The sequence below is a fragment of the Balaenoptera borealis genome, assembly GCF_965194805.1.
Source record: "Balaenoptera borealis genome assembly, chromosome: X".
Taxonomy (NCBI): domain Eukaryota; kingdom Metazoa; phylum Chordata; class Mammalia; order Artiodactyla; family Balaenopteridae; genus Balaenoptera; species Balaenoptera borealis.
The window spans coordinates 61,434,588-61,457,389 of record NC_138881.1 but is presented as its reverse complement, the minus strand read 5'-3'; the positions used below and the strand labels follow the sequence as shown (position 1 = coordinate 61,457,389).

The following is a 22,802-nucleotide window of genomic DNA, read 5'->3' as shown; positions in this document are numbered from 1 at the left end:
AGGCAGCCTCAGGACCAGACTCCTGTGGGTGGACCACACACAGATGTGGAGATAAACCCAAAGCTGAACCCCAGGAACAGGGCAACTAAGGAAGACGATCAAAAATCTTTCCATCAGCTGTACAAGTTGCAGATTAAATCCCCATGATCAGCTACATAGACTCTGCACCAATGGAATATCTGAGTAGACAATGAGTGTTCCCACAAATGAAAACAGTCTAGCTCTGGCAGCTGTGGACTTTGGGGGTGAGCACACGCAGGAAATGGGCCAGATCAGAGTCTGAGTGGTCCACACAGGGCCCACAAAATCTCCTAAGACCAGCCCAGAGGCAGAGGAGAACCTCTTGAGGAGCTGGAGGTGGGCTGTGGCTCAGGGCATGTGCAAGGACACTTTCAGCTGAGACCCAAGGGAAACGTAATTATTACTATTAATTTTATTATGTTTTGTTTCATTCTGTTGTTAGTTCTGGCTTTTCCCCCCTTACTTTCCTTTTTTTTTGTTTCTTTGTTGTTGTTTTAGTATTTTTTTTTATTTAGTCTTTTGGGATATTCATGTTCTCTAACATATTTTTTATTTTTATATATTTCAATTTTTACTTTGCTTTGCTATTGTTCTGTGTTCTTTTCTCTTATTTTTTTCTTCTTTTTCTTTCCTATATTTTTTATTTTTATTTTTTATATTTCCATTTCTACTTTGCTTTTCGGTTGTCCTGTGATTTTTCCCTTTTTATTTCATTTTATTTTATATTTTTTTGATCATTTTTATCGGTTTTTTTCTGTTTCCTTGCTTTATTCTTCAGTTGGCACCCTGCTTTGGTTTTGTTTTTAGGTTTTGTGCTTTTGTTAGCTTTGAGCCTAACTGATTTCGTTTTTGAGTTCTTCTATTTGTCTGGATGTTCTCATTTTTGTTTTATTCGGTTCTGTTTTTGTATATTGTGTGTGTGTGTGTGTGTTTCCTTGTTTCTGTTTTTCTTTGTTTGATTTTTTTCTACAGTTTCTCTGGAGTCTTGTTTGTCCTTTTTTTTCTTTAATATATTTTCATATATATATATATATATATATATATATATATATATTTATTTATTTATATTTCTATGTTGCTTTTCTGTTGTTCTGCCTACTTTCAGTTTTCTCTTCTTTTTTCTTTCTTTTTTAAATCATTTTTGTCGGTTTGTTATGTTTCCTTGCTTCATTATTCAGTTGACACTCTGCTTTGGTTTTGTTTTTTGGTTTTCTGTTTTTGTCAATTTTCTTTCTAATACTTGATTTCATTCTTGGGTTCTTTTTTTGTCTGGTTGTTCTCTTGCTTTTTGATTTATTTGATTCTGTTTTTGTTTCTTTTGTGTGTGTGTGGGATTCCTTGTTTCTGTTTTTGTTTGTTTGATTTTACTTTTTACCATTTGTCTAGGGTTTTGTTAGTCTTATTTTTTTAATCCCCTCTGTTGCTGGGATGAGTGAATTGCAGGGTCTTGGTTTCTTGACAGGAAGTCAGGCCTGAGGCCCTGAGGTGAGAGTACTGATGCTCTCACCCCAGGATGCTGGAAGAGTAGAGAATTCCCTGCTCCTGGGAAGATTAATTGCTGAGAGCTCTCACGGAGGCCTCTATCTGAATCCAAGACCTGGCTCCACCCAACTGCTAACAGTTCCCAACACTGGACGCCTCACAACAAACAACAAAGAAGACAGGAAAACAAACACACCCATCAACATACAGACTACTTAAAGTCATATTAAGCTCACAGACACCCCCAAACACACCACTGGACATGGCCCTGCTCATCAAAAGGGAAAATACACAGCTCCACCCACCAGAAGGCAGGCACCAATCCCTCCCATCAGGCAGCCTACATAAGCCACTGGACCAACATCACCACTGGGAGCAGAGAACAGAAGCAAAATGAACTATGACACTGCAGCCTCTAGAGAGGAGGACTCAAATACTATAAACTAGACAAAATGAGAAGACAGAGAAATACCTTGCAGGCAAAGGAGCAAGATAAAACCCCACAAGACCAAATAAATAAAGAGGAAATAGGCAAACTACCTGAAAAAGAATTAGAGTAATGATAATAAAGATGATCCAAAATCTTGGAAATAGAATAGTGAAAATATAAGAAATGTATAACAAAGACCTAGAACAACTAAAGAGCAAACAAAGACCTAGAACAAAGGTCTAGGACAACTAAAGATCAAACAAAGACCTAGAACAACTAAAGAGCCAAAAAACAGTAATGAACAACACAATAACTGAAATTAAAAATACTCTAGAAGGAATCAATAGCAGAATAACTGAAGCAGAAAACGGATAAGTGACCTGGAAGATAGAATGGTGGAAATAACTGCCAAAGAGCAGAATAAAGAAAAAAAAATGAGAAGAATGGAAGACAGTCTCAGAGACCTCTGGGAAAACATTAGGTACACCAATATTCGAATTATAGGCGCCCAGAAAAAGAGGGAAAAAAGAAAGGGTATGAGAAAATATTTGAAGAGATTATAGTCAAAAGCTTCCCCAGCATGGGAAAGGAAATAGTCAATCAAGCCCAGGAAGTGCAGACAGTCCCATACAGGATAAATCCAAGGAGAAACATGATGAGACATATATTAATCAAACTAACAAAAATTAAACACAAAGAAAAAATATTTAAAACAGCAAGGGAAAAGCAACAAATAACATACAAGGTAATCCCTATAAGGTTAACAGCTGATCTTTCAGCAGAAACTCTGCAAGGCAGAAGGGAGTGGCAAGACATATTTAAGGTGATGAAAGGGAAAAACCTACACCAAGATTACTCTACCCATCAAGGATCTCATTCAGATTCGACAGAGAAATTAAAACCTTTACAGACAAGCAAAAGTTAAGAGAATTCAGCACCACCAAACCAGCATTACAACAAATGCTAAAGGAACTTCTCTAGGCATGAAACACAAGAGAAGGAAAAGGCCTACAAAAACAAACACAAAACATTTAAGAAAATGGTAATAGGAACACACATATCAATAATTACCTTAAATGTAAATGGATTAAATGCTCCAACCAAAAGACCCAGAATGGCTGAAAGGAAACAAAAACAAGACAAATATATATGCTGTCTACAAGAGACCCACTTCAGACCTAGGGACACATACAGACTGAAAGTGAGGGGTGGGAAAAGATATTCCGTGCAAATGGAAATCAAAAGAAAGCTGGAGTAACAATTCTCATATCAGACAAAATAGACTTTAAAACAAAGACTATTACAAAAGACAAAGAAGGACACTACATAATGATCAAAGGATCAATCCAAGAAGAAGATATAACAACTGTAAATATTTATGCACCCAACATAGGAGCACATCTATACATAAGGCAAATGTTAACAGCCATAAAAGGGGAAATCGACAGTAACACAATAATAGTAGAGGACTTTAACATTCCACTTGCACCAATGGACAGATCCACCAAAATGAAAATAAATAAGGAAACACAAGCTTTAAATGACACATTAGACCAGATAGACAATTGATATTTTTAGGACATTCCATCCAAGAACAACAGAATACACTTTCTTCTCAAGTACACATGAAACATTCTCCAGGATAGATCATATCTTGGGTCACAAATCAAGCTTTGGTAAATTTAAGAAAATTGAAATCATATCAAGTATCTTTTCCGACCACAAAGCTATGAGACTAGATATCAAGTACAGGAAAAAAAACAGTAAAAAATACAAACACATGGAGGTAAACAATATGCTACTAAATAACCAAGAGATCACTGAAGAAATCAAAGAGGAAATCAAAAAAATACCTAGAAACAAAAGACAATGAAAATGTGATGACCCAAAACCTATGGGATGCAGCAAAAGCAGTTCTAAGAGGGAAGTTTATAGCACTACAATCCTACCTCAAGAAACAAGTAAAATCTCAAATAAACAACCTAACCTTACACCTAAAGCAATCAGAGAAAGAAGAAGAACAACAAAAAGAAACAAAGTTAGCAGAAGGAAATAATGAAGATCAGATCAGAAATAAATGAAAAAGAAATGAAGGAAACAATAGCAAAAATCAATAAAACTAAAAGCTAGTTCTTTGAGAAGATAAACAAAATTGATAAACCATTAGCCAGACTCACCAGGAAAAAAGGGGGAAAACTCAAATCAAGAGAATTAGAAACAAAAAAGGGAAAGTAACCACTGAGACGACAGAAATACAAAGGATCATGAGAGACTACTACAAGCAACTATATGCTAATAAATCAGACAACCTGAAAGAAATGGAAAATTCTTAGAAAACTACAACCTTCCAAGACTGAACCAAGAAGAAATAGAAAACATGAACAGAGCAATCACAAGCACTGAAATTGAAACTGTGATTAAAAATCTTCCAACAAACAAAAGCCCAGAGCCAGACGGCTTCACAGGCAAATTCTATCAAACATTTAGAGAAGAGCTAGCACGTATCCTTCTCAAACTCTTCGAAAATATAGCAGAGGGAGGAACACTCCCTAACTCATTCTATGAGGCCACCATCACCCTGATACCAAAACCAATGATGTCTCAAAAAAACGGAAAATTACAGACCAATATCATTGATGAACATAGATGCAAAAATTCTCAGTAAAATACTAGCAAACATAATCCAATAGCACATTAAAAGGGTCATACACCATGATCAAGTGGGGTTTATCCCAGGAATGCAAGGATTCTTGAATATACGCAAATCAATCAATGTGATACACCATACTAACAAATTGAAGGATAAAAACCACATGATAATCTCAATAGATGCAGAAAAATCTTTCAAAAACTTTAACACTGATTTATGGTAAAAACTCTCCATAAAGTGGGCATAGAGGGAACCTACCTCAACATAATAAAGGCCATGTATGGCAAACCCAGAGCCAACATCATTCTCAATGGTGAAAAGCTGAAACCATTTCCTCTAAGACCAGGAACAAGACAAGGGTGCCCACTCTCACCACTATTATTCAACATAGTTTTGGAAGTTTGAGCCACAGCAATCAGAGAAGAAAAAGAAATAAAAGGAATCCAAATCACAAAAGAAGAAGTAAAACTGTCACTGTTTGCAGATAACATGATACTATACAAAGAGAATCCTAAAGATGTCACCAGAAAACTACTAGAGCTAATCAATGAATTTGGGAAAGCAGCAGGATACAAAATTAATACACAGAAATCTCTTGCATTCCTATCCACTAACAATGAAAGATCAGAAAGAGAAATCATGGAAACAATCCCATTCACCTTTGCAACAAAAAGAATAAAATACCTAGAAATAAACTTACCTAGGGAGACAAAAGACCTGTATGCAGAAAACTACAAGACACTGTTGAAAGAAATTAAAGATGATACAAACAGATAGAGAGATATATCATGTTCTTAGATTGGAAGAATCACCATTGTCAAAATGACACAAAGCAATCTACAGATTCAATGCAATCCCTATCAAACTACCAATGGCATTTTTCTCAGAAGTAGAACAAAAATTTTACAATTAGTATCGAAACACAAAAGACCCAGAATAGCAGAAGCAATCTTGAGAAAGATAAACTGAGCTGGAGGAATCAGGCGCCATGACTTCAGACTATACTACAAAGTTACAATAATCAAGACAGTATGGTACTGGCACAAAAACCGAAATATAGATCAGTGGAACAGGATAGAAAGCACAGAGATAAACCCAGGCAAATGTGGTCACCTTGTCTTTGACAAAGGAGGCAAGAATATACAATGGAGAAAAGACAGCCTCTTCAATAAGTGGTGCTGGGAAAAGTGGACAGCTACATGTAAAAGAATGACATTAGAACACTTCCTAACACCATACACAAAAATAAACTCAAAATGGATTAAAAACCTAAATGTAAGGCCAGACACTAAAACACTCTTAGAGGAACACATAAGTAGAACACTCTATGACATAAATCACAGCAAGATGCTTTTGGACTCACCTGCTAGAGTAATGGAAATAAAAACAAAAATAAACAAATGGCACATAATAAAATTTAAAATCTTTTGCACAGTAAAGGAAACCATAAACAATATGAAAAGACAATCCTCAGAATGGGCTAAAATATTTGCAAATGAAGCAACTGACAAAGGATTAATCTCCAAAATATACAAGCAGCTCATGCAGCTCAATATCAAAAAGACAAACAACCCAATCCAAAAACGGGCAGAAGACCTAAATAGACATTTCTCCAAAGAAGACGTACAGATTGCCAACAAACACATGAAAAGATGCTCAACATCACTAATCATTAGAGAAATGCAAATTAAAGCCACAACAAGGTATTTCCTCACATGGATCAGAATGGCCATCATCAAAAAATCTAGAAACAATAAATCCTGGAGAGGGTGTGGAGAAAACAAAGGAACCCTCTTGCACTGTTGATCAGAATGTAAATTTATTCAGCCACTATGGAAAACAGTATGGAAGTTCCTTCAAAAACTAAAAACAGAAATGCCATATGACCCATCAATCCCACTACTGGGCATATACCCTGAGAAAACCATAATTCAAACAGAGTCATGTTGGGACTTCCCTTGTGGCGCAGTGTTTAAGAATCCTCCTGCCAATGCAGGGGGCATGTGTTCGAGCCCTGGTCTGGGAAGATCCCACCTGTCGTGAAGCAACTAAGCCTGTGCTCCACAAGTACTGAGTCAGTGCTCTAGAGAACACGAGCCACAAATACTGAGCCTGTGTTCCACGACTACTGAAGCCCTCGCTCCTAGAGCCCGTGCTCTGCAACAAGAGAAGCCACCGCAATGTGAAGCCCACACACTGCTACGAAGAATAGCCCCTGCTCGCTGCAACTAGAGAAAGTTCGTACACAGCAATGAAGACCAAATGCAGCCATAAAGAAATAAAGAAATAAATAAAGAAATAAATTTATTTTTAAAAAGTCATGTACCACAATGTTCATTGCAGCACTATTTACAATAGCCAGGACATGTAAGCAACCTAAGTGTCCATCGACAGATGATTGTATAAAGAAGATGTGGCACATATATACAATGGAATATTGCTCAGCCATAAAAAAGAAATGAAATTGAGTTATTTGTAGTGAGGTGGATGGAACTAGAGTCTGTCATACAGAGTGAAGTAAGTCAGAAAGAGTAAAACAAATACTGTATGCTAGCACATATATATGGAATCTAAAAAAAATGTTTCTGATGAAACTAGGGGCAGGAGAGGAATAAAGATAAAGACTCAGATGTAGAGAATCGACTTGTGGTCATGGGGAGGGGGAAGGGTAAGCTGGGACAAAGTGAGAGAGTAGCATTGACATATATACACTACCAAATGTAAAATGGATGGCTAGTGGAAAGCTGCTGCATAACACAGGGAGATCTTTGTGACCACCTAGGGGGGTGGGATAGGGAGGGTGGGAGGGAGATACAAGAGGGAGGGTATATGGGGATATATGTATACATATCACTGATTTACATTGTTATACAGCAGAAACTAACACAACATTGTTAAACAATTATACCCCAATAAAGATAAAACAAAACAAAACCAAAAAACCTAAAGCTATCATTTAAGACCATCCAATTCATAAAGTTTAAAAACAGTTTTAATAATAAGTGATGAAGTTTGTTTATGGAAATGAAGAGTCTCCCAGTGTTGATAGGAGTATATATTACTACAACCATAATAAATTGCATTGGAGATTATAATAAGAAACCATCAAGATGCTAAGGTAAATGGTACATTTTTTTAATTTTAAGATTTTCATTTTTTTTTACTTAGAATGTATTTTACCATTTATCTTGATATTTTACAATGCCAGATTAAAATGCAAATATAAGAGCATTCAGCTCAATTGTGGAATCATCAAAACTACAGAATTCATATTCATAGCTTAAAAAATCTTCAAGATATTTTTATCTATGAATTCTTCTGACAATGTGTACCAAATTAATAATCTTTAAGATGAGAATTATCCTATGATCATAGCAGCTTTGATTTTTAAGAATTAATAGACTTTATATAGTACAACTATTTTAGATTTACAGGAAAATTGAGCAGGTAAAACAGGGCATTCCCATATAACCCAGTCCTTCTATGCACAGTAGTTCCCCTTATTATCTTGTTAGTGTGGTACATTTGTTACAATAAATGAAGCAATACTGATACCTTATCATTAACAAAGATCTATACTTTACACTAAGTTTTATTAATTTTGTTGTGCAGTTCTATCGGTTTTAGCAAATGCATAGTATTATGTATCCATCATTAAAGTCCCATAGAGAATAATTTCACCAAAAACATTCTGTACTTTACCTATCCATCCTCTCCCTCCCACAGAACCCCTGGCAAGCACTGATATTTTTATTGTCTCTATTGTTCTGTCATATAGTTAGAATAGTATAGTATGTAGTCTTTTCAGACTGACTGATTTTGTATTTAATTCATTTAAGTATCCTCCATGTGTTTTTGTGGCATGGTAGCTCATTTCTTTTTCACACTGAAAAATATTCCACTCTACAGTATGAAAGTATATCCATTTACCTACTGAATGATATCTTGGCTATTTCTAGATTTTGGAAATTATGAATAATGGTACTATACAAATTTATATGCAGGTTTTTGTGTTGACATGTTTTCAACTCATTTGGGTAAATACCTAGGAGCAGTGTTTCTGGATCTTACAGTAAGTCTATGTTTAGCTTTGTACAAAACTGCCAAATGTTCTTGCAAAGTGGCTGCTACATTTTGTATTACCAGCAGTTATGATGGCAGTGTCTGTTTCTCTTCATCTTTGCCATCATTTGTTGTTATCAGTGTTTTGGATTTTGACTATTCTATAGTATGTGTGTGGTGGATCTCATTGTAGTTTCAATTTTCAATTCCCTAATGACCTGTGATGCTGAGCATCTTTTCATGTGCTTATTTGCTATCTGCTTATATTCTTAGATGGGGCTTCTGTTCAAATATTTTGCCCATTTTTAAATTGGAACGTTCGTTTTCTTCTTATTTATTTATTTAAAAAAAATTTTGTCTGTGCCATGGGGCATGTGGGGCCTTAGTTCCCCGACCAGGGATTGAACCCGTGCCCCCTGCAGTGGAAGAATGGAGTCTTAACCATTGGGCTGCCAGGGAAGTCCCAGAATGTTTGTTTTCTTATTGTGGAGCTTTAAGAGTTCTTTGAGTATTTTGGATACAAGTCCCTTACCAGATATGTGATTTGCAAATATTTTCTCCTAGCCTCTGGCATGGTTTTACATTCTCTTAACAGGGACTTTCACAGAGCAAAAGTTTCAAATTTTTATTTTATTTTATTTTTATTTATTTTTTGTAGCATTATTGAGGTATAATTGACACATAAAACTGTATACGTGTAAAGTGTACAACATGAGGATTTAATATACATATACATAGTGAAATTATTACCACCATCAAGTTAATTAACATATCCATTATCTCACATAGTTACCTTTTTTGGTGTGGTGAAAATGATTAAGATTTACTCTTTGAGCAAATTTCAAGTGTACAATAAAATATTATTAACTATATTCACTGTGCTGTACATTAGATCCTCAAAACTTATTCATAACTGAAATTCTGTACCCTTTGACCAACATATCCCCATTTCTCCCAACCCCCACTCCTCGGTCACCACCATTCTACTTTCTGTTTCAATGAGTGTGTCTTTTTCTTAAAAGATTCCACATAAAAGTGAGATCATACATGTTTTTCCCTGCTTGGCTTATTTCACTTAGCATAATGTCCTTCAGATTCATCAGTGTTGTCGCAAATGTCAGGATTTCCTTCTTTTTATGGCTCAAGTGCATATATTTTAAGAAATTTTATATCCTCTTCTTGTATTGATCTCTTTATCAGTATATAATACCTTCCTTTGCCGTTTGTTGTAGACTTTGTTTTAAAGTCTACTTTGTCTAATATGAGTATTGCTACACCAGCTTTCTTGTCATTTCCATCTGCATTGAAATATTTTTTTCCATCCTTTCATGTTCAGTCTGTGTGTTTCTTTAGCTCTGAAGTGTGTCTCTTTTAAGCAGCATCTAGATGGATCTGTTTTTTTAATCAAGTCAGCCACCCCACGTCTTTTGATGGGAGCATTTAGTTCATTGACATTTAAAATGATTAATGATAGGTATGTACTTATTGCCATTTAATTACTCGTTTTTCTGGTTGTTTTTGTAATTCTTCTCTGTTCTTTTCTTCATTTAGTTTCTTCCCTTGTGGTTTGATGATTTTCTTTAGTGATATGGTTTGCTCCTTTCTCTGTTAGTTCTTGTGTATCTATTGTAGGTTTTTGATTTGTGCTTGCCATGGGGTTCGTACATGACCTATATCTCCTTTTTTAAAACTCATAATTATTTAAGTTCAAACACTTTCTAAATGATCTTCATTTTACTCACCTCTCCCACATTTTGTGTTTTTAATGTCGTATTTTATATCTTCATGTTCATTTCTCCACTGTTTATTGTAGTTGTAGTTAATTTTATAATTTTTCATCTTTTAATCTTTGTAATAGCTTACTTACATGACTGATTTGCAGCCTTTATTTTATCTTTTTTTTTACCATTGCAATTTTTCCTTTCTATTATTTCTTACTTCTTGTTGTAACTTTTTCTTTTCCACTTAAAAAAGACCCTTCAGTACTTCTAAAGTAATTTTAATATGATGAAATCTTTTAGTTCTTTCTTGTCAGAGAAGCTCTTTATCCCTCCTTCAATTCTGAATGATAATTTTGCTGGGCAGATTATTCTAGGTTGTAGGTTTTGCCTTTTCAGAACTTTAAATATATCAGGACACTCCCTTCTGACTTGCAAATTTCTGCAGAAAAATCTATGGATAGACTTATATGAGTTCTCTTCTATGTGTCTCTGTTTTTCTCTTGAGACATTTAGGAATCTCTCTTTAACTTTTGCCATTTTAATTATGACATGTCTTGGTGTGGGTCTCTTTGGGTCCATCCTGTTTGGCACTCTGTGCTTCTTGTTCCTGGATATCTGTTTCCTTTTTCAGGTTCAGGAAGTTTTCAACCATAATTTCATCAAATTCATTTCTGACACCTTTTTCTCTTTCTTCTCCTTCTGGGACCCCTATGATGTAGATGTTGGTATACTTGATGTTACCCAAGAGGTCCCTCAAACTGTTCGCATTTTTTACATTTGTTTTTCTTTTTGCTGTTCTGACTGGGTGATTTCCATTATTCTGTCTTCCAGATCACTTGTGTGTTCTTTTGCATCATCTAGTTTGCTGTTAATTCCTTCTAGTATATTTTTCATTTCAATTATTGTATTCTTCAAGTCTGATTCTTTTTATTATATTTTCTAGTTTCTTGTTAAAATGATCACTGTGTTCATTTATTTTTTCTCTAATCCAGTTAGCATTCTTATTACTAATGCATTGAACTCTTTATCTGGTAAGTTATTTCTCACTGTTTCATTAGTTGTTCTTTTCAGGGATTTTTTTTTCTGGTTCTTTCATTTGAAACAAATTTCTGTGCCCTCTCATTTTGCTTAACTTCTCTGTCTGTATGAAATTAGGTGAAACAGTTACTTAGTCCAGTCTTGAAGGGGTGTCCTTGTGTGGGAGCATCCCTATACAGTCTGCATGTGCCCAGTGGCCTTGATGGGAATCTGGATCTGAAGTGAGCATGAGTCACTTCCTCCCTCAGGGTGTGCTGGAAGCTCTCACCTTGGTAGGAGGTGGGGCTGGAGATGGAGAGGCTAAAACCAGAGCCAGGTATGAGCTGGGACTCTGCCTCTACTCATTGGCCAACACCACCATATTGGGGGCACAGTCAGGCTCTCAGTTGCTGGAGCAGAATCCCTGAGGGTCATTTCTGAGCTAGTTCTCTTTCCTCTAAGTGTGCGTTCTCCCCCCTCCCAGCATTGGCATCTTTGCCAGAGAAGAGAGCAGTGGAAGAGTAAGAAGGGCCAGAGTGGGCACTCAGCATAGTCAGGGCATGTGCTGGGGCCATCCCAGCACCAGTCAGAGCTCTAGACCACTTCCAATTTGCCACTCCCATGAAGGCCAATAAATGGCTGCCCTTGCCCTGTGTGGATGTCATTCCAGTTCTGAGCTGGCTCTGTCCCCTACCACTGTGCACTTTCCTCAGCTGAGGCAGTCTTCACTCTTGTGTTGAGCTGCCCCATGCAGCAAGAGGGGAAGGATTGGGGTTTGCTGGACTGGGGCACACACTGGAGCAGTCATGGGAAATTGGCTAGAGTCTCAGGCAGTTTCAATCTGCTTCCTATGCTTTGTTTTGAGAGTAAGCAAATGTGTGTGTGTGCTCTTCCCATGTGGAGTCTAGATTTCTAATGGCCCTGTTGTCAGTCTCACTGGTTTTCAAACCAACTAAGGGGACTTGTCCTCCCTTTCTGGGACCTCAGGACTGGGGCACCCAATATGTGGTTCAAACCACTCATTCCCCAGGGAAGATCTCCAAGCCCATGTAATCCATCTCCTCTTCTGTGTCTCCTTCCAGGGACACACGTCCTGGCATGATCACCTCTCTTCCCTTCCCACCTGATTCCATGTGGCTCTTTCTTACAGCCTTTGTTTTATGAGACTCTTTCTGCCAGACTCCAGTATTTTTTTTTTCAGTGAGATTTGCTCCACATGTAGATGTATTTTTGATGTGTTCATGGGGGGGGGGGGGTTTCATGAGCTCCATGTCCTCCTACCCTGCCATCTTGATTTCTTCCCTCCAGCAATAAACTATTTTCAAATTAAGGTATGTACATTGTTTTTTTAGACATAATAGTATTACACACTTAATAGACTACATTATATTGTAAACATAACTTCTGTATGCACTGGGAAGCCAAAAAATGAGTATAACTCACTTTATTGTGATATTCTCTTTATTGTGGTGGTCTGGATTTGAAGGCACATCTACGAGATATGCCTGTATACCCAGAATTGGGATTGAGGAATCGTAAAGTAGTTCTATTTTAAATTTTTTTAGTAACCTCCAAACTGTTTTCCATAATGGCTGTGCCACTTTACATTCCCACCAATAGTGTAGAAGAGCTCCCTTTTCTCCACATCCTAGCCAACATTTGTTGTTGCTTACCTTTTTGATAATTGTCATTCAACAGTGTGAGGTGATATCTCATTGTGGTTTTGATAAGCACTTCCCTGATTATTAGTGATGTTGAGCATATTCTCATGTACCTGTTGACCATTTGAATATTGTTTTTTCAAAAACTATATATTCAGGTCCTTTGCCCCTTTTTAAATTTATTATTATTTTTATATTGATATGTATGATTTCCTTGTATATTTTGGAAATTATCATATATATAGTTTGCAAATTTTTTTCCCATTCCGTAGGTTGCCTTTTCACTCTATTGATTGTTTTCTTTGCTGTGCAGAAGCATCTTAGTTTGATATTATTCCACTTGTCTATATTTGCTTTGGTTGCCTATGCTTTTGGTGTTATATGCAAAAAATCAGTGCCAAGATCAATGTCAGGATCTTTTTCCAAACCTTTTCCTTTTTCTGGGAGTTTTACGATTTCCAGTTTTATATTTAAGTCTTTAATCTACTTTAAGTTAATATTTGAGTAGTGTAACATAGGAGTTCACTTTCATTCTTTTACATGTGGTTATTCAGTTTCCGAACACCATTTATTGAAGAGACTATCTTTTCCCAATTGTGTGTTTTTAGTGCCCTTGTCAAAGATTACTTGACTATATAGAGATGGGTTTATCTCTGGGCTCTCTATTCTGTCTCTTTTTTTCTCCTCCTTGGTTGAGTATGCTGTTGAAGCTCTCTATTGAATCCTTCAGTACCATTAGTGCATTCTTCAGCTCTAGTATTTCTGTTTGTTTTGGATTTTTGTTGGTGTCTATTTCTTTGTTGAACTTCTCATTTTGTTCATGCATTGTTTTCTAAATTTCATGTAGTTGTCCATCTGCATGTTTTTGTAGTTCACTAAAGTTTAAGATGATTATTCTGAATTCTTTGTAAGACAGTTCATACACAGATCTCCATTTCTTTAAGATCAGTTATTGGAACTTTATTAGTTTCCATTGGTGGAGTCATAATTACTTGATTCTGCATGATTCTTGATCCCTTGCATTAGTATCTGCTCATTTGAGTAAGTGATCTTGTCTTCAGTACTTTATAAGTTTGCTCCAGCATGGAAAGACCTTCACAAGTCTGTTCAGCTTGGGAAACTAGATGGATCAAGCTGGTAAAATCTGTGAGCATGTGAGGATTGTCTTTGAGATCTCTAGTTGGGTGAGGCCACTGCCTCCATGGTCAGGTGAGACAACTAACTGGGCTCTGCAACCACCTCTTACCAGGTGAGGTCATAGGCTGTGTTCACAGGCAGGGTGGTGAAAACGGTGGACTCTGCAATTGAGTAAGGCTGTGGGTTGAGATCCAAAATATCTCCTGGTTGGGTGGGGTATTTGGCTATATTTCCAGACCAGATGGTCCTGCTAGCTGGACTCTGTGTTCAGTTGGGGCTGCAGGCAGGGCTTCATAATCAGAAGGAGGCTTGGGCTGTGCTCTGAGATCAGGTAGAGCCACAGGCAGTGCCCCCAAGCTAGGTGGGGCCACAGGCTGGGCTTCTCAGTCAGGTAGGCCACTGGCTGTTCTCTACTCTGCTCTTGGGTAAGGTTGCTGGCTGGGCTATCTGGTTGGTGGGGTGAGGGGGAGGGTTGCTGCATCTTTTAGTTCAGTGGGCTAGAGACTGTGCAAAATGCTTTGCAGTCATGTGGCATCACATTTCAAGCTCTCTCTTCAGGTGGTGATGTGGGCTATATTCTTTTATTGGGCAGGGTTGCTGGATGGGCTCCCTGCCTGAGCAGGGCCAAAGGCTATGTTCATCCAGAGCTGGAGGCTGGGCTTCGCATCTCAGCAGTACCATGGGCTGGGCTCTGAACCTGCCCAGGGTCACTGTTCAGGCTCCCTGGTTATGTGGGGTGAGATGCTATGCTTAATAGTTGGGCAGGGCTTCTGGCTCGGCTACCCGCCCGAGCAAGGCTGTAGAATAAGCTCTGTGGCTGCCAGTGCTCTTTGGTCAGGTTTCCTAATGGATATAACTGTTGGGAAAGGCTGCAAATTTGCTTCCCTGCCTGGGTGGGGCAGTAGAACAGGTTCTACAGTTGTTAAGGCCTGTTGACTGGAGACCCACATCAGGCATAACTGCCAACTGAGCTCCCTTGCCAACCAAGGCCATTGGCTCAGCTCTGCAGATGGGCAGAGCCACTGGTTGGAATCTCTGCTTTGGCATCACTGCAAGCAAGAATGTTATCTGCCAAGGTCTGAGCAGTGGTTGTTGTAAGGTCCACTTTTCTGTCTCTATCTTATCCCCAGTGGTCAATCCTCACAGATTCTCCCACTGACCCCTGTGATACAAGACCTGAGTGGGCCTCTTGGGAAGCGTCCTGCAATACTGGTGAAGCTGGATGTTCACCTTAGGTTCTCTTTTTCCCACTGGAGAAACCATGGGCCCAGGGAGCCCTCTTTGTGCGGCTCCATGCCAGCCTGGGGGAGAGGCAATGCTGCTAGAGTGTAGTCCCTCCTCTTACCCTTCTAACATGCTCCTTCTGGTCTCTGTGGTCCAGGGGGTTGCTTCAGTTTGACTCTCGGGTTCTGAGGTTTTCTTAATGATGTCTTAGCTATGGATAGTTGCAAGCTGGTCTTGTGAGTAGGACTAAAGATGGGAATGACCTACATCACCATCTTGATGATGTCATCCTCTCATTATGAAGGATGTGTTTTATTAAATAAAACCTTTAAGGAAAACTTATTCGAATATTTTTTGTTAAAATATGCTTACATGTGCATAAGGAAAAGGGATTTGGAGGCATAAAACATTATGAACATTCATTATGTCTTCTTTTCATTATAATTCAGTAGTTAAGGGCACAGACTATGAATCTACACTACGTGGGTTTAAATCCTATCTGTGTTAATTGCTAGCTGTATGACTTTGGACTGTTACTTAACCTCTCTCTCTATGCCTCAGTTACCTCATCTGTAAAATTGGGAAAACTATACTATATACCATATACAGCTTTTTGTAAGGATTAAATTAGTTATTATGTGAGAAGCACTTAGTGTCTCCCACAAATTAAGGATTATATTAGATCATTATGTTCTGACTCAAACAGTTTCAAATCATTTTTTGAAAATAAGTAGAAAATGATTTGCCTTTTGAAACATCTTTTCCCCATAGTTTAAAAAGAATTACAACTGAAGACAACAATGCAAAACAATGGACACAATTGTAAACTGGGAATGGATTATGATTAGTGTAGAATGATCTTGTAGTCTTTCTGACAGTGTGATTTATTTTGTAGTTAGTCTTCTAATAAATGTATGATAAATAAATACTCCTGAATGTGTGTGAAGATATGGTTGCAAAAATAGTCTTCCCACAGGCTTTATTTTAATATGAAAAAACTGGAAACAAAAATCCACTAGGTAAGTCATGTGGTTTACAAAATTGATGGCCTATAGATACCATAATATACTATGTGACAACCGTCAAAAGGATTATGTAATATTAATTCACATGGATATATTTTTATGAGATATTTTAGTTTAAAAAGCAGGCATTATATTAGTATTTATGAATGTGTACATACAGGTGTATCCATCTAACAATATGCATATATAAACGTGTGAAGGATTATACAACCACATTTTATATGTAGTTTTTAGCCAGAGGTAGGATTATGGTTATGTTCCATGTTATTCACTCAGTTTAACAATACCTTATGAAATTTCTAGGATTTGTTTGCCTAGCAAACAAATAAAGAGGTTAATAAAGGTTAATAAATAATAAAGGTTAATAAAAATAAAAAAAAGGTTATTATAACAAGGAAAGTTTTAAACTATGAATTCTTTTATCCATTGAAAACTTAGTAAAGTTTAATAAAAATTCTAATACCCAATTCAGAGCCTTAGGCAAAGAACTGGTCACACATATAGACTGGAAATAACAGAATAATAGAGTAAGTTGACACGACTTTATGAATGAAAATTTGATTCCATACTTGTTTTACATTTTATGGACAAATAGTCTGAAAAATGCTCTATAAATTTTTTCTGCTTTTTTTTCTTCTAGGAGTGTTTACTATAGAAACAATTATGCAAGTGACTGTAAATTTAGGCAAAAGGTAGTCAACATAGTGGTCTGAAATTAAAAGAGAATTGGGAACAAAGAAAATATCTAACAATGTAGGAATTAAGAAATGAATTGATCCCCATACACAATAGATGTTCAGAGACCATTTTAAATGATGTGAAAAAATAAATAAGAAAATATAACCAAGGTTTATTTATACTGAATAAGGTTTTGAAACAATGTAAAGCATGATTTGATATCTTATGTATATAAATATTTAAATTATTATATGTAATAATGATGTATGTATTATACAAGGCAATATGATATATACATATATGTATAGCTAAATGTTTTAGATTTAATTCTTTATATTATCAGTGCTACTTTTATTTTCTTTATTTTGCCTATCAATGCTATGTGATATTTTTAATGAATTTATATTCCTTGAATAAGAAGCAAAACAAAATATTTTTTAAAAACTGAAAAAGCAAAACAAAAAATTAGGGGTTTTATAGCATTTATATCAGTTTTTAAAAAAAGTTTGTAATATCCAGGGAGAAACCTGTGTAGAAAAATGGGCATTCTTCCAAAGTATTGGTTGAAGTGTAAATTGGTACATCCAGGCCACCTGATGGTACAGTTAAAAAAATCTTAAAAGGCCTTTACTTTTCAATCCCACTTCTACGTATTTATGTAAGTACAATAATTCTGCAGGAAAATTATTCACCATAGACTGGGGTTTAATGGGGAAATTTTAGAAACTACTTTAAAGTCCAAAGTACAGAAACACTTCTAAAAATTCTGATCCCCCAATACAATGATAATGATTTGTGGGAGAATACTGAATAGCCAAAGATGTTTTAGATATATTTACAATATATTGAAAAGGAAATTTTGACAGAATATATTCAGTATGATCCTATATTTGTTTTAAATTGTATGGACAAATAGGCAAAGCCTGAAAAGGCAAAAAATAATCTCCTTAAAATGGTTGTTGTGTATATTTAATAAGTATGCCCTCTTTTCCAAGCAATGCACTTTTAAACGAAATAATAAAAGAAACATCCACAAAGCCAAACCAGTTTCTCAAACTTAAAAAACTACTAAGTTACTTAAGAAGATGAAAAACAGGGAAATATGCAATCTCTTACACTGTTGATGGACATAAACTTGATGAAAGAAGCATTTAGCAACAGACTGGCAAGTTATAGAAGTCAATTAAATATCTCCACATGTCAGCAAACATTCAGCTACAAATGTGTTCCCCATAGAGTTAAACTTACTGGGAAAATGCAGAAAAATATAAGCATACATCAAGGGGCTAAGTTTAATGAATTATAGCTCATTCATAATATAGAATATAAAGTAAAAATAAAATTAGAGAATATTTAATAATTTGGAAATATGATAAGAAAGACCGATTATAGTGAAATTATCCCATAATGAAACAATACATATTACATTTTTAAAGTATTATTTATGTACATGTTTCCTGTGTTTCAAAGTTTTTCTTTTTGTCAAGTGGTAGAATTAGGAGTGATTTTGACTTTTTCCTTGTCAATTAAAAAAGGTTTCTATTATGATACTGTATTATTTGTATGAAAATAAATGTTTAAAATAAATAAAAACAAAAAAGCTCCAGCTATAGCAAGTCCAGAAAATCATCCAGGTTTCCAGGTCCTCTCACAATGTTATTGTACTTATGAGGGTGAATTGATAATTATATCTGTGAACAGTTGCTTAATAATGAACCAAAAAAAAAAAGATTTCAAAATTTGAACCGTTCAATTCTTCTTTTAGGAATGTTTGTTCAGGAAATAATCTTGAATGTAAGCAAGGTTTGTGCACTATGATATAAGCAGCTTGAGTTTGAATAAGAAAGCAAAAAGCAAAGAAACCACCCAGATGTGCAATAATGACAAAGTAGTGAAAACAAATATACCCATATCTATATCTAAATATGGATATAGATGCATACATCTATCTATCTATTCCTCTATCTAGCCCATCCACTGGAATACAACAGCCACGGAAACTATTTTAGAAGAATATTTAATGACATGAAAGGAAGTTCAAGAATATCTATCTATACATCTATATCTATCTATATCATATATTTATGTGTGAAAAAGCCGATATTGAAACAGTATATACATTAAAATTCACATATATATCACATGAAAAATACTGGGCAGGTGCAGATGAAAATGATTCAGGGAGGTGTGGGTGGTCATTAGGATTGATTACAGGTGACATTAATTTCCTTCTGTTAACTTGTCCGCTTTGTGATTTGTTTCCTGCAATGAAGCTGAATTATTTTTCTGAGAATGGGGAAAAGGGCAGGAAGTGGGCACAGGGGAAGGAGGTGAAAAACAGTATTTAAATTCAGCAAAACAACCAAGGACAGTGAAATACCATTTGCAGCCCATCAAGCTGGCCAAGACACACACACACATACACACACACACACACACACACACACACACACACACACACACACACACACACACATCAATTACAGTGACCAGGAGACTATGCAGGGGAAATGGGCATACTCTTTTTACTAGCTGAGCTGGCTGGCATGAATGCAAATCGGTACAATGCTTATGAAGGGGCCATTTGGCAACACACAGGAAAAGTCTTTAAAATGTCCATATGTGGATCCTGCAAGTCCACAATTAAGATCATCAGGTATGCTAGCGAAGATTTGGCTTGACAAGGGAGAATTCACTCATTGGAGTATACACAGTGCTGGGTTTAAACACAGGGAAAGAACTAGGCACCACCTGAATGTCCAACAATGCAGGAATGACTACAGAAATGTTAGGGTCCATCGATACACTCTGCAGGCACTGAAGATGACGTTTCTGAAGCCTGTTGAATAACATGGAAAGAAGTTCAATGGGTTGATTTTTGTTTGGTTTTAGTTTTTGAAAAAGCAGATTAAGAAACACCACATACATGAACCATTCTATAACAGTGTGTTAAAAGGGAAGGTGGGGTGGAGGTGAGGAAGGGAGGGAGAGAGAAGGAGAGGAGAGAGCCTGGAAAACAGCACACGGAAACGGTAAAAGTGGTTGTCTCCGGGTAGTAGGGTCATGGGGAGCAATTACTCTCTTGGGTTTCCCTCATCTGATTTCCTTCTCCTTCCTGATGTTTCTACCATGAAATTGTATCACCTGTGCAATAAACAAAGAGAGAAAGTGCTTTTTAAACCAAACCACAAGGAGAAGACAGCCTTTAACCTGTCAAGTGGCACAGATTAGCAAGATTATTCACAACACCCAAGGTGGGTGTTGGGGGAAGGGAGGGGAAGGGAGGAGAAGGGAGGGGAGAGGAGGGGTAGGGACGAGAGGGGAGGGGAGAGAAAGTCAGAGAGAGACAGAGTGAGAGGGACTGAGACAGACGGAGGGAGGGAGAGATGGAGGGAAGAAAGTTGGGGGGGGGGCGGCTGTGAGAGAGAGAGACCTGCGCTCCCAATACAATACACTGCTGGTGGGTTAGGGGGGCAAAGGGTGGGGTTGTAAACCGGGTGGGAGCCAAGGTTTGGCTCTGCTGGCTGGCTCGCTCCTGGGATGTCTTCATCGCAAGGTGGCCTCCTCGTCGGTGTCTTCCTCGAAATCCTTGACGTCAGCACTGGTGGACTGCCTGGCCCAGGCTCCCCTTTCGGCCTCTCGTTCCTTATGCGACTTGAATCTCCCAACGAAAATTTTGCGGTAGTTCAGGAACATGCCATTCATTGCATCGATGGCCCGCTCGGCGGACTCCTGCTTCTGGAAGTGCACGAACCCGTAGCCCTTGGGCCCCTTTTCGTCGCAGGCCACTTTGCAGGAGAGGATGTTGCCGAACGCCGAGAAGATGTTGTACAGCGCCTTGTTGTCGATGGTTTTGCCCAGGTTCTTGATGAAGACGTTGCCCACCCCGCTCTTGCGGAGCGAGGGGTCCCGCTGGGACCACATGATGCGCACTGGCCTGCCCTTGATGACATCAAAGTTCAGGGTCTCCAGGGCCCGCTTGGCGTCCACCGGTTGCTGGTAGTTGACATACGCATAGCCCAACGAGCGGCGGGTGATCTTGTCCCTGCAAATGCGGATGGAGAGGATGGGCCCGGCCGGGCTGAACTTCTCGTACAGCATTGCCTCCGTCACCTCAGGGTGCAGGTCGCCCACGTACAGCGAAGCCATAGGAAAGTCCGGATTCCCCCCGGAGCCCCCGCCCGTCTCCGCATCAGCATCCGCGGCGGCCGCCGCCGCCGCCGCTACCGCCGCCGCCACCTCCGCATCTGCATCCGCATCCGCATCCGCCTCCGCCTCCCCCAAGGGGGGCGTCGCAGCCTCTGCCGCGGCGGCGGCTTCGGCCGCACTGGCCTCCACCACGGCCACTGCCGCTGCCGCCAGGGAGGCCTCCGCCTCCTCCCCCGCTAGGGCTGCCGCTGCCTCCCCCAGGGTGGCCTCCGCCACTGCCTCCTCTACTGAGGCCTCGGCCTCCAACTCAGCCTCCACCTCTGCTTCCGCCTCCGCCACGGAGGCCTCCGCCACCGCTTCTGCCACGGTCGCCGCCGCAGCCTCCGCCGCCGCCGCAGCCGCCGCCGCCACCGCCGCCGCCACTGTCGCCGCTGTCGCCACGGTCGCCGGTGCCCCCGGGCCGCTGCCGCGACCTCCCTTCCCGCGAGCTGGGGGGCGGAGAGGCGGGAGAGGGCAGGAGGGCGGGTGGGCGCCGGAACCCGGGCCGGGGGCGCGAGCGCGAGCTGGGGCGGGGGACCCCGGGCCAGCCGATCTGGCGAGTCCCAGTCACCTGGTATGGCGAGTGCTGCCAGGAGCGCACCGGTGCGAGTCGCAGCAGCCTGCAGCCCACTGCTGCTGCCGCCGCCGCTCGGTCGTGGGCTAGCGTGCGGGGCGCGGGCGGGCGGCGTGTGGTGGGGGGCGGGGGGTGTTGGCGTCTGTGGTCCGGGCAGCTGGGAAGGCTTCTGTCTCTTTGGTTCCCCCTGTGGCTGCTGCGGGGCTGCGGGGCCGCGGACGGTGGGAGGGGGCGGGAGCGGGAGGCTTGAGGTTGGGGGGCGGGAGTGTGAGTCCTCAGCCTGTCGGATCGGCTGGATGTGTTTGAAGAGGAAGCCAGGAAAGGGCTCCATGTGGACCGAGGGAATCTGGGTTAGATTTAGGGAGTTTTGTTTTATCCTTCCTCTCCCCATAGAACATTTAAATGATTAAATCAAGCACCTTGCAAGAGAAGGTGGGTGGCGTTGAGAATACACTTGCCCGGCCTAAACAAAGCCAAGAAAAATGGTTTTCTCACGTTCAGGGGTTCTCCCCACCTCAAGGCACACACGCTCTCCAACATCACCGCCACCAAGGCAGCAACTCTTACTCGGAGCTGGAGCTGGGGCAAGTGGGGCAAGCTCCCACTGCAGCCTGCTGACCCATTTTCTCAGAGATTCCTCCCCCTTTTCCGGCTCTTTCCCTCCTCTGCAACACTTGCAGAAGAGGAAATAAAGAACACAAGAACACGTATTCATTCATCCATAATGCCATGCCACAAATATTTATGGAGCCGTTGCTGGTCCCTAGGGATATACAGGGGTCCGGGAGGCAAGAGGAAATAGACGGGTCAACTCCCAAGGTTGACCTTGGGAGTGGACAGTCTGGGCTAGAAACCCTGTCCCTGCCCCAGACTATGAGAGAACTAGGGACCTGGTGTTCTTCAGCCCCCCCCCCCAGCAACTCCTCCCACCC

At 39.5% G+C, this 22,802-nt stretch overlaps 1 protein-coding gene across 1 annotated transcript; it reads right to left on the bottom strand.

Annotated features, from left to right (window-relative positions):
• Positions 1–1,059: 1,059 nt before the first annotated feature.
• On the bottom strand, positions 1,060–21,863 carry PABPC1L2B (poly(A) binding protein cytoplasmic 1 like 2B). Its single transcript, XM_082377569.1, has one exon. It carries the CDS (start codon positions 21,255–21,257, stop codon positions 20,655–20,657), a length of 603 nt encoding a protein of 200 aa, XP_082233695.1. The 5' UTR covers positions 21,258–21,863; the 3' UTR covers positions 1,060–20,654.
• Between the last annotated feature and the right edge of the window lie 939 nt (positions 21,864–22,802).

Coding starts and splice junctions, on each gene's coding strand:
- PABPC1L2B (XM_082377569.1), bottom strand. CDS start 21,257: ATGGCTTCGCTGTACGTGGGCGACCTGCACCCTGAGGTGACGGAGGCA.